Source organism: Thermobia domestica, chromosome 1 (assembly GCF_964235325.1).
Source record: "Thermobia domestica chromosome 1, izTheDome1.hap1.1, whole genome shotgun sequence".
Classification (NCBI taxonomy): domain Eukaryota; kingdom Metazoa; phylum Arthropoda; class Insecta; order Zygentoma; family Lepismatidae; genus Thermobia; species Thermobia domestica.
Genome location: NC_137454.1, coordinates 34,312,600 through 34,326,017, shown reverse-complemented (window position 1 = coordinate 34,326,017; position 13,418 = coordinate 34,312,600). Strand labels below are relative to the sequence as shown.

At 34.8% G+C, this 13,418-nt stretch overlaps 1 protein-coding gene across 4 annotated transcripts in view; it reads right to left on the bottom strand.

The window, feature by feature from the left end:
- Positions 1 to 13,418, bottom strand: part of LOC145684407 (regulator of G-protein signaling 20-like) — a 560,986-nt gene that overhangs the window by 43,198 nt on the left and 504,370 nt on the right. For all 4 annotated transcript variants that reach the window (XM_081756725.1, XM_081756735.1, XM_081756714.1 and 1 more), the window contains one exon: positions 3,259 to 3,320. In XM_081756725.1, the coding sequence (XP_081612851.1) occupies positions 3,259 to 3,320 (62 nt within the window). The remainder of the gene's footprint in view (positions 1 to 3,258; positions 3,321 to 13,418) is intronic.

The following is a 13,418-nucleotide window of genomic DNA, read 5'->3' as shown; positions in this document are numbered from 1 at the left end:
ATTTGAATACTATTTACATAATCCTTTTGTAGTTTATTCGGACTCTAAAAGTTTAACTTGGCTTTTAACCAATCATAAGCGCCAGAGACGTTATGGAACCTTACTAGAGAAAATAGCTCGTTTTAAATTCCGAATTGTTCACATAAGGAGTATGATCAATACTGTCGCGGATTTTCTGTCCAGGGTTGGAAATTATTTGGAGTTTTATACCAAAGATGAAAATGTAGTAGAAGTGGTAAAAGATCGAGGGAAAAATGTAAATGTTTCATTTTTCAATTTCTGGAAGTATCCTAATTTCAGTGAACCCTTAGCAGAACAACAGCGAAAAGATCCACATCTGAAAGAGATTATTGATAAGCTAGAACGAAAGGAAGAGGTAAGCCAATATAAACTTCAACAAAATATCCTGTTGAAGAAAACAAAAGGGAAAGGTGGAAATGGTTTTCGAGTAGTTATTCCTCCAAAGTTAATAAATTCTATAATTGAGTATACTCACCAGCCTTTGGTTAATGGTGGTCATATGGGTGTAAGAAAAACAATAGCGAAAGTATCTTCTAGGTATACATGGCCTAATATGGTTGAACACATAAAAGAATATATAAAAAGGTGCCATATTTGTCAAACCTGTAAAGAAAGTGGTTCAAAACCAATGGGAATTTATTATTCCAGGAAAATTAAACATCCAAATTATGTTTGGCATATTGACACGGCGGGGCGTCTTCCTAAAAGCTCAGGTTACGAATATATCTTAGTAGTAACTGATTCTTTCAGCAGATTTATTATGTTAGAACCTTTGAGACGTTTAACATCAAAAATTATTTGTTCTAAATTGCTTGAACTGTTTTTGCGCTACGGATTTCCAGGGAAAATCCTTTGTGACAACGCTTCCTATTTTGCCTCAGAATACTTCAGCCAATTCTTATATACGTATGGTATTCAGGGGATTAAGACCTCTCCATATAACCCTTCTCCGAATCAATCGGAGAGAACGGTGCGTTCGGTGAAAAATTTGCTCAAGGCATATGTTGATAAGAGTCAAAGGAATTGGGCCCATTTACTATCAAAGATAGCGTTTACTATCAACATGAGCCAAAGCGAGAGTACTGGTGTCGCACCTTGTGAAGCTTTTATGGGACGGAAGTTTTTTCATCCTTTGGATGCTAAATGGTTGATGGATCTTGAGATTTTAGATGACGATCAAAATAAAGACCAGAAGTTCGAAAATATCTGTAATAACATTGAAAGATCCTGGAAACATAGCGAAAAGGTTTATTCGCAAAAACATGTACCAGTAAACCTTGAAATCGGTGATTTAGTTTTGGTAAAACGGATGTTAAAATTGTCTGCTGAAAAGCATTTTAATCCTAAAATCGCGCCAATTTATGGTGGGCCTTTCCGTGTCCTCAGCAAGCCAACACCCAATACTGTTTGGTTAGAAAACATTGAGAACCCACAAATTAGAATTAAACGACATGTTAGGTTTTGTAAAGAATATGTCCCAGCTGAAAATGTAGAAATTAGAGGTAATATAAGCAATTAAAATGTTAAGTGATGATACTTTGTTTATTTGTACTATGATTGTTGGAACTTTTGGTGTTTGTTTTTTATGTTTCATTTTATTCCTGCAGGAAAAGAGTATCATCCATCATCCTTGTGTTTGTCCTCGTTTTGTAATCGTCACTGTTAACTCCATGTACTCCTGTGACAGGGAATGAATTGTAAAGAAGGAACGACCATGAGGTTTGAAAGAAAAAAAAATGGAATTGGGGTAATGTACAATTCTAATAATTAATCTTTGTTATGGTTTAAAAATTTATCCCCCTGACCCCAGGGAACTATATATGTTACGATTAATTATTATCATTGTTATTATCTAATTGTAAATGAAACCCCCTTTCGATGTTTCCGTCAAAGTAGACTGGCAACCCTGTTTTGTCAAGCTACTGCGTAATGGCTCTCTTCCGAGTCAGGCTGCGCGATTGTGTAGCTGACGTCATCGGGAAGGCTTCCTCTGTGTGCAAAACACGAGGCGGCGTCCTGTTGACTGCTGAATGAGGTAGGGTGATGTAGTTCGAAAATGGGTTCTTTAAAAAATATAAGAATGGGAACGTAATACGTAAAGTTATAGTGACTGACTTTTGAAAGTAATTACTTTGTTTGAAACTTGTGCTTTTGAAGATTGAAATATGGCAAATGAATGGTGAAAAATAGTGACAATTTAATATAGTAAGTCTTGTCCTAATCATCGCGAATAAGTTATTAATATCTTTGGAAGTTTCATTATTTGAATTATTATGTGTGACTTACAGAGGAGGTGGGAGAGTTGGTGAAAGGGTCCTCTATGTTAATCTCTTTTGGCATTCTTATTTTTATTCAAAATTTATAGAGGATTCAGTCACTGACTCTGTTCACTGTTTTTCTCAAGGTAAGCTTTATGATAGTTTCAGGGAAAAAAAAAAGTCAGAGTATTTTTAAGAATTCTTGCTTGCCCTCTCCTTAATCGGAACCTTGAAGGAGGATTTCATACAACAACAGGTAAAGAAGTTGTTAAATAACTTTTGTGAAAAAAAAAGTAAGCATTTGTGTAATATTTACCGTTTAATTTGATTGAACCAATTATTCGTTCCCAGTCCAATGCTGGATTTGTTTGTTCTATTAAAGTGCTCAAGTTAACAAGTATTAATATACAAAAATTTAAATCGTTATATATATTTCTATTTATTATTGTTGTTTTCTATTATTTTTTGTTCAAATAAATTGTTAACTACATTGAATTTTGGGAATTCACAATTTCACGAAGTAGCTTAGATCCTTACCCCACAGATTGGGTATTAAGAAAAAAAAAAGCATTTTTAGAAATAAGATAAGGAATTAAAGCTATAATTTTTGGAAAGTAGAATTTGCTCCATTACCCGTAGTGCAAAAGTAAACTTGTATTTCGGTGGAGTTGTCCGGTGGTTCCTCCTTTGAAAAAAAAAAAAAAAAAAAAAAAAAGTTCTGAAGGTAGGAGCTAGGGTTGGTCTACCGAGGTATAGGTTTACATGTTGCACTGAATTATGTATGTTGTGGTTCTCCGCAACAACTTCTCATGTGATCTTACGATTTTTGTGTGCTTTTTCTTCACAAATTTACGACTCACTTTCTTGTTTTATAGTTTCTATTGAAATCTACATGATCAAAAATATAAAAGCAAACCTAATATAATAATAATAATAATAATAATAATAATAATAATAATAATAATAATAAAACATTTACCTGGATTTCTCATGAGGCTGTCGAACGACTGTCCCCAACTTCGAATTTCTTCTAGTGTAGGACTGAAATTGAAAAATAAGAGGAGAAATGCATTAATAAATTATTTATCAATGTTTTAAATATGTGTTAAAGTTACTACAGAAAGCTACCTTTAATTTTCTTGTATATTTAGAACATTTTATGGAAGTAGACGTGAATGATCAGTAAATAAAAAAGTAATGTCCATGCCTTGCAATTAGAATTTCCTGCATTCGTTTCCGCCCTTCATTTATTTCCTTTTTCTTTTAAGAAATAAATCAGAAAGAAAGTACAACTATATCGCACTCGATCCACAGAGCCCATTCGATACTGATACAGAGGTGGATCCAGAGGGGGACGATTTCCCCCCCCCAGAAGAGCAAACTTTCTTATTTTATATATAAATAAAACCCCTCCCAGACTTTGAAAGTCTCAAAAGTAGCAGTATTACAACCCACCGCCCCCTCCCAGTAGTCCGTCCTGGATCCGCCCCTGAATTGATATGGAAATAAATCTTGACTTGAGCATAGGGATGCGCACGAGAGGAGTCGAGACAGGATTTTCTTGACAAAATTCGAGTCGAGATACGACTTTTCCAATAGAAAAATATATATTTTTCGAGTCGAGACATCACTTTTACAGCACATTTTCGAGTCGAGATCGCTATAAATCTTGTCTTGTGCGCATCCCAGGGGCGTAAATAAGGGCTCCGCAGACCTCACATTGCTGGGGTCCCAAGCCATCATGAGGCCCCCAAATAGTGAAGTGGGACGGGGAGAAAGGGCTCTACTCCATGCTGTCTGCAGAGGGACCTCCAAGCCTTTAGTTACGCCACTGGCGCATCCATAATATTAGATATCATCATGTACAGATTTTTGGATCCAAACTTATTGGCCATCAAAGCTGGCATTTAGACTGAGTCAATGTTTTGTTTAAAATTGCACTGCAATCGTATACTTATAATAAATATCTGCAAGAATTCAATGAAAGACATTTTTTGTCCACAAGCTGGAAATGGCCGTTTATACAAACGTACTCTTAAATGCAAAAATGAAAATCTTTGAGTCTCGTTTTCAATTGAAGTCCATAGCTGAAGGGAGTTGATTTTGCAATGCTACCGATTTACTATGAGTTAATACAAAAGTAGTATTTGTTTCTTTGTTGGAAGCAATGACGTACTCCTATTTTTTTATTTTTTTATTTATTTATTTTTTATAATATACGCCGTTCTGTGAACATCTATGATTGACATAAGAGACATATATGACATTAAAGAAGGTAACTTTTGAGGGTAACAATTTAAAACATATATTTTAATAATTCAATTACAGTGGGACACTGATAACTAGAAGTTTAAAGGAGTAGATAAAAGTTCCAATTTTTTTTTTCAAGTAAATCGAGTTTTCGAATTATCACGGTGGCCAAACGAAAATTCAAGATACCGACTTTACGCGTTCGTCATGAAAAGTGAGTATAGTGCATGAATTTTGCGAGAAAAAAAAAACATACAAGCAAGAAACTTTGCACAGTTGTAGTACTTGACCTCCTTATCAACATACTAAAAGTCCCCTAAGATTGACCTTGACCTTCGGCCGCCATATTGGAAAAATGGCCGCCGATTTTCAGTTTTCGCCGATAGCTCTACAATGAGCAGAGATAGCGTAAACTATAAACAGTGATGATATGTAGAGAATGGAAAAACACATTTTGGTGTATAATACATCTCTCTATCTTTATTAGTTCAGGAGATATGAAGTTTTAAGTTATGGGAACTTTGAAATTTTGTGCAGATGGTACTGTTTCTCTGGCAGATTTCGATCACTATAGATTGCATACTTACTCAAATTGTGCATTGAAATGATTTCAGTACTCTTAAACTGAAACGGAAGAACAAAGTTACCCCTTTGACATCAATGAGTGCATTAATAAACATCTAAGACAGTAATGTAGTTATTAATAGCCATAGAATTATCTATGTCGTAAAAGGAACTGAACAATTGAAAGATTACTCCCGATATGACTTCTTCCCAAAACCACCTCCATTATTTGATAACATCTCAATGAGAAAGGGCGTCAAGTAATCTGTAGTTTCAGCTTTTAAATGTGAAGAAAGCAACTTCAAAGTATCAATGAATGCTGTTCATGTTTTAGATGGAGGCCACATTCTACATTCCATTGTGTGACCAAAACTAGCGACATACGGTGATATTCTTGACTGCTACATGTTGTACATAGTATCCCATTTGAGTGAAAATTGCATCGTTGTTTTTGATGATATCCTGAACAGCCAACGACTAAAGGAATAGAGGAACAGAGAACAATACGTACAACGTCGGCAACAATTCTTTCAAGAAAACTCAGTTAACGACCTGTACTCAAGCTGAGTTTTTAGGTAATCGCAATAATAAAGTTGCACTAAACAATGCCTTGGTAGTTCGTTGTTTGAAGTAAAATGTGAAGGTTTGCCGAGAAGTTAATGCTGATATTTCAATAGTTAATGTACCCTTGAGTTGTTATCGGTCAGATTACTAATCTTTTAATTCTGTTAACAGCATTAACAAAGGAAAACGTGATTTGAGGTTTCTAAGGCCTGCCTTTGGGACTAACAAACAAAAAACTATATTTAATATTTATCAGCAACAGGTATTACTTGGGGAAGAAATATGTAATGTACTGTTGGTTTTCATCTATAAAAAGGTTGTGATACAATCTCGGCTATATATTGAAAGGGAGGCCACGGTGGCTCAGTGATAGAGCGTTCACGTCGGGTGCATGGGGTGTATGGGTTCCCCACTCGCACCAAGTGAGCTTTGTGATGGACAAACACCGTGTGCGTGGGTTTCCTTAGGTTTCTCCCTTTCCTCCACTTTCTTCATTACACCATCATTCATTTTTCATCATCACCATCTTCTTTAGCCTAGCGTGGGACGTAAAACTTAGATTTCATTTCATTTTTATATTGAAAGGGTAAAGTTCATGCGTCTTCTTCAGAACGATCAAGATTTGAGGGTATCACTTTTAGTGTTCAATAATCCATTGTCTACCAAAGAAACAATAGCCGAGGCTGGTGAAAGATTTCTGATTCAACTCTATGGTGCAAAGAAAAGCTAGTACCTTGATGAGCATCATTATTATAAGTACAATTTCCTCATCGGTAAGCAAACACTAAGTTCCATATTTAAATTTGCAGTGCTACTCCCAATAAGTGCAGCCAAAAAGCAACATTTTTTTCGTGCATATCATCCCAAGTGCACGAATGGAAGGGGAATTCATTACAGCCTACATATTGAGGATGGACACAATCTAACAACAAATTGATGCCGGTTTGTTCAGATTTGGAACCTACTACTTCTGAGTTATTGCACCTAATATCTTGTGGGTGTAAAGATAATTGTAAGAAGAGTTGTGTTAGTCTTAACGCTCGGTTGCCTTGTTCGCCAATGAACAGTTATTGCCAGGATGTTTCGTGTGATAACTACCCAGATGTTCCTACTTCGCAACAAAATGAGGATGAATTATATGCATTTAATATTTAAATTACATAAACAATAGAACGAACTTTATAGAGCACTTGTAAGTCAGTAAAAATTTTTGGAATTTTTCAATATGTCTCTAAAGTTCTATGACGATATGTCTAATAACAAAGCTACAGCGAATTTATAAAATCGGGTTAATCTTTTGTAATAACCCTGTATTTATTTACCCACAATAAATATAAAATAATGCTAAAATTATTTATTTTCATAGAAGTGATCTTTCTAGTCACATAGATATAGAACACATAACTATCTTCTATTTTTTAATTAGGTAATTATAGATAAGTGCGTTGACTTTATTTTTTATTTATTTATTTATTTATTTTGTATACATACTATTTTAAAATGCTGTTTACAGCTTTCGAGACTGAGTTTTATACATTCTACTCTGGATGTTATGTCACAAATAAAAGTTTTCTTTGACATTATATTGATGATGAAGCAACCCGCACGTAATATTCTCATATTGATTTTATTTTGACAACTTTTTGGCTTGAGAAGAGCTTCACGTTTTGCGACTTAAAAGTATTGTTAAACCCTGCAGAAGGAAGACAGGTTTAATTTCCGTTGTTAGTTTTACGTGTCTATATCTCTATATAATAGAATGTTTCATCCTGCATGATATGCAATTCAAACCAGCTTCTCTGCAAAGTTTGTAATATACATCACAGGGTGCGGAACGATTTTATTTACTTTCAATGGCTTTTTTTCTGTTCGTGTGTGGTTTTAGGCGCAATAGAGCCTTGATGGCGTCATTAGTAAGTCTTAAACCCTTCTTCTCTTCAAGAATCAATTTTTATATTAAAAGAAATACCTAACAGTAAATTTTCATCAATGCCCTATTTACGCACAAATATTGCCTTTTATATTCTATTTTTATTGCCATCTATTTAGTAAATCCTCTTTTATTTATTTGTTTATTTTTAATTACTGAACAGATTGATTTTTCTTTTATGGACCTATGGGTAAGAATCTGAATTGGACATAATTTGTGTCCCCTATTTTCATATCGTGTATTTTATCTTTAATGAAATCTTTAAGTTTTGCATCATACAGCTATGTCAGCTAGGCTAACGGAGACGGAGATAATGAAAAATGAATGAAATAGTTTAATGAAGAAAGTGGGAGAAAACGGGAGAACCCCAAGGAAACCCATGCATACGCTGTTTGTCCACCACAAAGCTCACTTCACGCGAGCGGGAATGGAACCAAGGACCCGATTAACCAGAGGCGAACGCTCTACCATTGAGCCACCGCGGTTCCTCGTATACTTTAAAGTCTATGCTTGGTACTAATTTTACATATTGCATTTCATAATGCTGCATGTTTATAAAACAGAGAGATCCAGTTAAAGTTGCAACAAATACATTTTATATTCATTTAAATAATATTCAATGAATTCAACATGACAGATACTATCCTTATCCATACCTTAAGTTGGAACAACTCTTCATTAGTTTTCTTACCGTAGCTGAACCAGTGCTTTTTTTTTTTTTTTTTAAGTATTATTTCTCTAAATAGCTGTAACACTGCAATGCTCAATGAAACCGTAGTTGTGAGTGATGCGTATCGTTTTGAACTTTACGACAAAAATTTCTGAATATAAATTGTTCTTGAATGCGTACTATGTCCTTGAATGTTGAAACAATCATAGTCCCGTATGTCTTTTTGCTCGTATATCAAACAGAAGCGCTTCAACCGGCAATTGATAGTATTACTCCAGTCCAGTGATGGCAACTCGTCGAAAAAATCCCATTTTATGATTTTCTTTTTACATCATTTTCTTGAATAGGAATAAAATGAATTCACGCCAAAAGTGACCGCATATATGGGAGTTTTTATATATTTCATCATAAGCAGAAAGTAGGTTAATGTTGCTTCAAAAACGTGAAATCAATGCTAATTGCTAAATTTTGTTATTGGTAAGTATAGTGTGGAAGTGGTTTATGAAGTAACTAGTGAATTTCCCAAAACAAGCGCCAAGAAATGTTAATTGTATTCTGGAATTTTAAAAAAATAGTAATGAATAGAAGAAAGTAAATTATCAAATGAGAAAGAGACAATTTTTAATACGTCCCACACGAAATAATTAGAGGATGTAGTTTGTCTGGTTTTATTGCGTTGAGTAAAACATTATTGCACAAAAACAAGATTAAACTACTAAATTCTGACAAGATATACTTATTTTTATCAATATTTTCAATAGTCTTTTTCAATTAAGAAAGCTACTTATTTATCAACCATTTGATAGTTAGAAGATCATAATTTACGAATAATTCACTCAAATATTGAAGAAAGCAAGTAGCATACAGTAGTTTTAATTGTCCTTATTTTATAAATTTTGATTTTTATATATATATAATCAGCAGTGGAGTATTTAGGGCGGCTTCCGGGCTTAAGCCCCCCCCCCCCGAAATCTTACTTACTATAGTAAAGTATATGAAATATCTTGCAGAATTTTCACATTTTCAGGAAAATCCCACCCCTCGAAAGTTAGCAAAGCCCCCGAAACAAAATCGTAAATACGCCACTGATAATCAATATAGCGTGTGGGAAATTTACGAACAAAATTGAAATTTCTGTTTTTCGATTTGGGATTTTATAAAGTTCCAGCTTGACATCACTGCTCTAGTCGTGTGGGAGCGGTAGCCATAGAGGAGCAACAATAGTTAATTTTATACACTATTTTCATGAATTAAGCGACATGTTGATTATAATAATGTTAATTTTGAGTTCAGTTAACAAATAAGAAGTAAATTTATTAAAAGTAACATGCTAACAGAAGTACCTCTCATATACTGTGATATACTTTACATGTAATCATAGCGTGAATTATCTCGTTAAAACAGATATTGGATTGCTTTCCAAGAAAGCAATATGTTGTACTTGTCTTGTGGTCCTTCAATCTGTAGGTGTTGCTAATTTGTTGAAACAAAATCGCAGCGATCCACCGCAATCGTTGATTGAAGGAAGAACGAGCAAGATCAGAAAGATAACGAAAAGCATTGGAGCAGCCCAAGTTCCAAAATTTCTGTCGAGTTGACTGACAATATAAAAACGCCCACACCTCTGAAAAGAGACTAGTATTTGGTGAGGAGCGTAATAATCATTTAATTACTATTAGAAAAAATCAAAACTTGAGTAACAAACCTAACAAACCTAGACTGTTAGTATATGCAAAGAAATTTACGCTTAAAATCGATTAAGGATGCTTGATTCCAATTAAGATTCTTATTAATCCCAACTTCCGAAGAGCGATTGCAAAAGCAAAATAAAATTAAAAGTAAATATAGAAGATCAATCAGTGAAGAAATTAAGTTTTATTTGGTATCTGGACAAGAACTTTAACTCGAAACTGTGCTCAGGGAAGAAAAAATATTTAAAAAAAAAAGCAACATAAAGTTTGAAGAGAAGTTTTAGAATCATATTCTGGAAACTGTTCATTTTCACTTTATGCTATATTTGATTTAAGATTTAGGATTTATATTTCTGAGTTTTCGGCATCTATGGCCATTTAGCCCGTCATGTTTGAGGGATGACGTCCCTCGGCGAACACACTATCCGGAGAAAGGGAAGGAAGGAAACAGCCTGGGATCTATACCTTAGGTACCATCCCGACATTTGCCTGGTGTGAATGAGGAAAATCCTAAGCCCAGGAAAACCTCATTGACGGTGGCTGCCCTGAAAAAGCGTTTTACACTTTTTCGACCGAGCGCCATTTGAATTTTATTTAAATTCAAATATATCTTTGCAGTTAAGTACCGTGTCGTGCATCAGTTTCATCCCCAATTTGATGCATTCATTTAATGAGTATTATAGAGGTTATTCTAAGCTACGACTGATGGCACAGCACCGGCACACTATTCTATATTTGAAGTACATGTTCAGTATGTCAGTCATGGGGTCCCGGGTTCAAACCCTGCTCCCGCCAAGTGAACTTTGTGGTGAACAAACACCGTGTATGTGGGTTTCCTCAGGGTACTCCCGTTTCCTCCCACTTTCTTCATTCCACCATTTCATTCATTTCTCATCATCACCGTCTCCTTTAGCCTAACTGGCATAATCGTGGGACGTAAAACTAAAAAATTTCAATTAATTTTTTTCAGTGTGTCAGTACTGTATATGTTCATTATTTCAATGTTCAGTATTTGTACTCATTGTGTGTATTTTAATGCATTCAGTATTTGTCGTACTTGCATGTAGTCAAGGGCACGGCGGTATACGCCGTATACTATCTCCTTAATCGTAGTCATTAGAGTCAGTGGCGGCTCGAGATCAAGTCAGATGGGTGTGCATTCATCAACTTAAGATTTTAGATCCAGCCTCTTTTATTGTCTCATACACCCCCTCACCCTGATCATTCAATTTTTAAAAGCCCAAAATCGTTCCACTAATCTACATCACTATAATACTCACAGATATACTATTAGACCCTATCATTTGGAAAATAGAAGTGACGTCTGCAGGGGCGTCATTTCAGACTTCGCTTGAGGGGACAAGAGCACTATCTACATAAGACTTTCACGTTTTGTACTAGTACATTAGTATACAATCGATTAAAGTATATGTATTCGTTAAACTCTTGGGAGGGGCGATTGCCACCTTCTGCCCTCCCTAAATGATGCCCCTGGATGTCTGTAGCTATTATTGCAACATAATCAGCGCCATATTTTTCTTAATAACATCACGGTACACGTCATCATTTTTAATATATTTCGATATTCCCCTACACACAGTAGCTCTTAAGATTGTCATTCGGAATTCAGTTCCAAGATAAATCTACGAAATCTCTAAAAAAAAAAAAAAAAAAAAAAAAAAAAAAAGATTCGAAAAGGATTGCGTGTTCTTGCCAAAAAGAATACCAGGATTGCGAATCTGTGTCTGAACAAGACAACGTTGTTCTTTAATTTGTTGGAACATTAAAATGTTTTAGTTATTTATATAATAAGTTCCAGAGTGATAATGAATAGCGATATTCTATGCGGTGTAAGTTCCATCTCTCTCAGAAGAAAGACCTCCCTCGCCTTTGACGCAGTAGATCTTGGTTCGATTCCTAGCGGGAGCTGATATAATTCGGACCCCACGTTAAGTTGTAGATCCACATTTTATATAGCCTCGCTGCTGAAAGAGACAATAAACTTAAACAAAATTTCACAAGAGAACGAACACGTAAGCCAGATCTAAATATTTGTAAGCTCATATTCACAAACTTAGTCATAATTACCATGCACTGAAATATTAAATTAACTTGTAACTCTCCTCGGTTTACAGGTAATAACTTGAGTCAAGTCTATGACCGCCATTAATTTTAATTTCTAGTTATTTTTCGAGTATTAAAGGAGTAAAAATAAATGATTATATGTTCCTGAACACGACTCACATCGCCTCTTTTTACAAACTTAAATGTGAACGATAGATGTAATCTTAAACTTACCAAGCTTTTATTTAAGCGTACACAAAACAACACCTTTTACTTTATTATGATACAAGACCTAATTGCTAAACACAATAGTTTAAGTCAGTTCCTCATACATATCACAGATGCCTAAAGGCATTTAAAAAATTTAAATATGATTCAAATGTACTGATAGTTATTGGTGCAACCCCCCCCCCCTTCCTCAGAAAATCCTGGATCCGGTCCTGACTTTGATATACTACTTCAGTTTTCATACTAAAATACAAAATTTCCCACTTGACAAGAAATTTCCGTCTAGGTTTAGTAACACTGCTGATAGGGGTAAAATACCTTCATCCTTGACCATGTAGTACAGTTGCGCATGGTATAGGAGCGTTCGCACAACTTAGCATATGCGAATACCTTCCATTAAAACGCATTGACTCCCCCTCTAGCCTCTATATCGTCAGATATCGTGAGTTTTCGGTACTCGTACTCAATTCTCAAGATATGCGGCTACCACAGCATAAAAGAACGAAAAGTATTTGGACTTCTACGTTGTGCATCGAAATAAGTAATAAGCTTAATTAGTCTGTTTGTAATAAGTTTTTTAATTACTATTATTGCTTCTTACTCTTTGTGAAGCTTAGTAAAATCACACCAATTTCAGATTTCACGCTAGTCTTCAATTCGAAATGTATTTCAATACGAAGTTTATCTTTGATTTATATTTTTCTTTTATTTTAATATTCAGTTTTTCTACAGTTTTATACCTCTTCTATTTCGATCATTTTTAAAAACATTCTTTATTTGATCAATATTATTTACTAGTTTGACAATAAGTCTGGAAATGAAAATATTTTTATCAAAATCAGAAATTCAAAATAATCTCAAATTGTTTTTCCTCTACACTTATCTTTCCTATTTCCCTTAGCGACCTCCATATTGTATATTCCTCTCGTGACCCATCTAGGAGCTCTGACCCCCAGGGTGAGAAACCATGGACTTAACTATCAGGGGCGGATTTAGAAGGTAAAAACTGTGAGGGGCAGCAAGAACCGCAGACTATGATAGATATATCATGAGTTTACTATAAAATTTACAATTTATATAAATAATAGGTTAAATTATTTTGGTCACTCAAAAAACAGGGGGCCTAGTCCCCCGGCCCGGGCTAGATGCGCCACTGTTAACTATACAATTAATCAGGC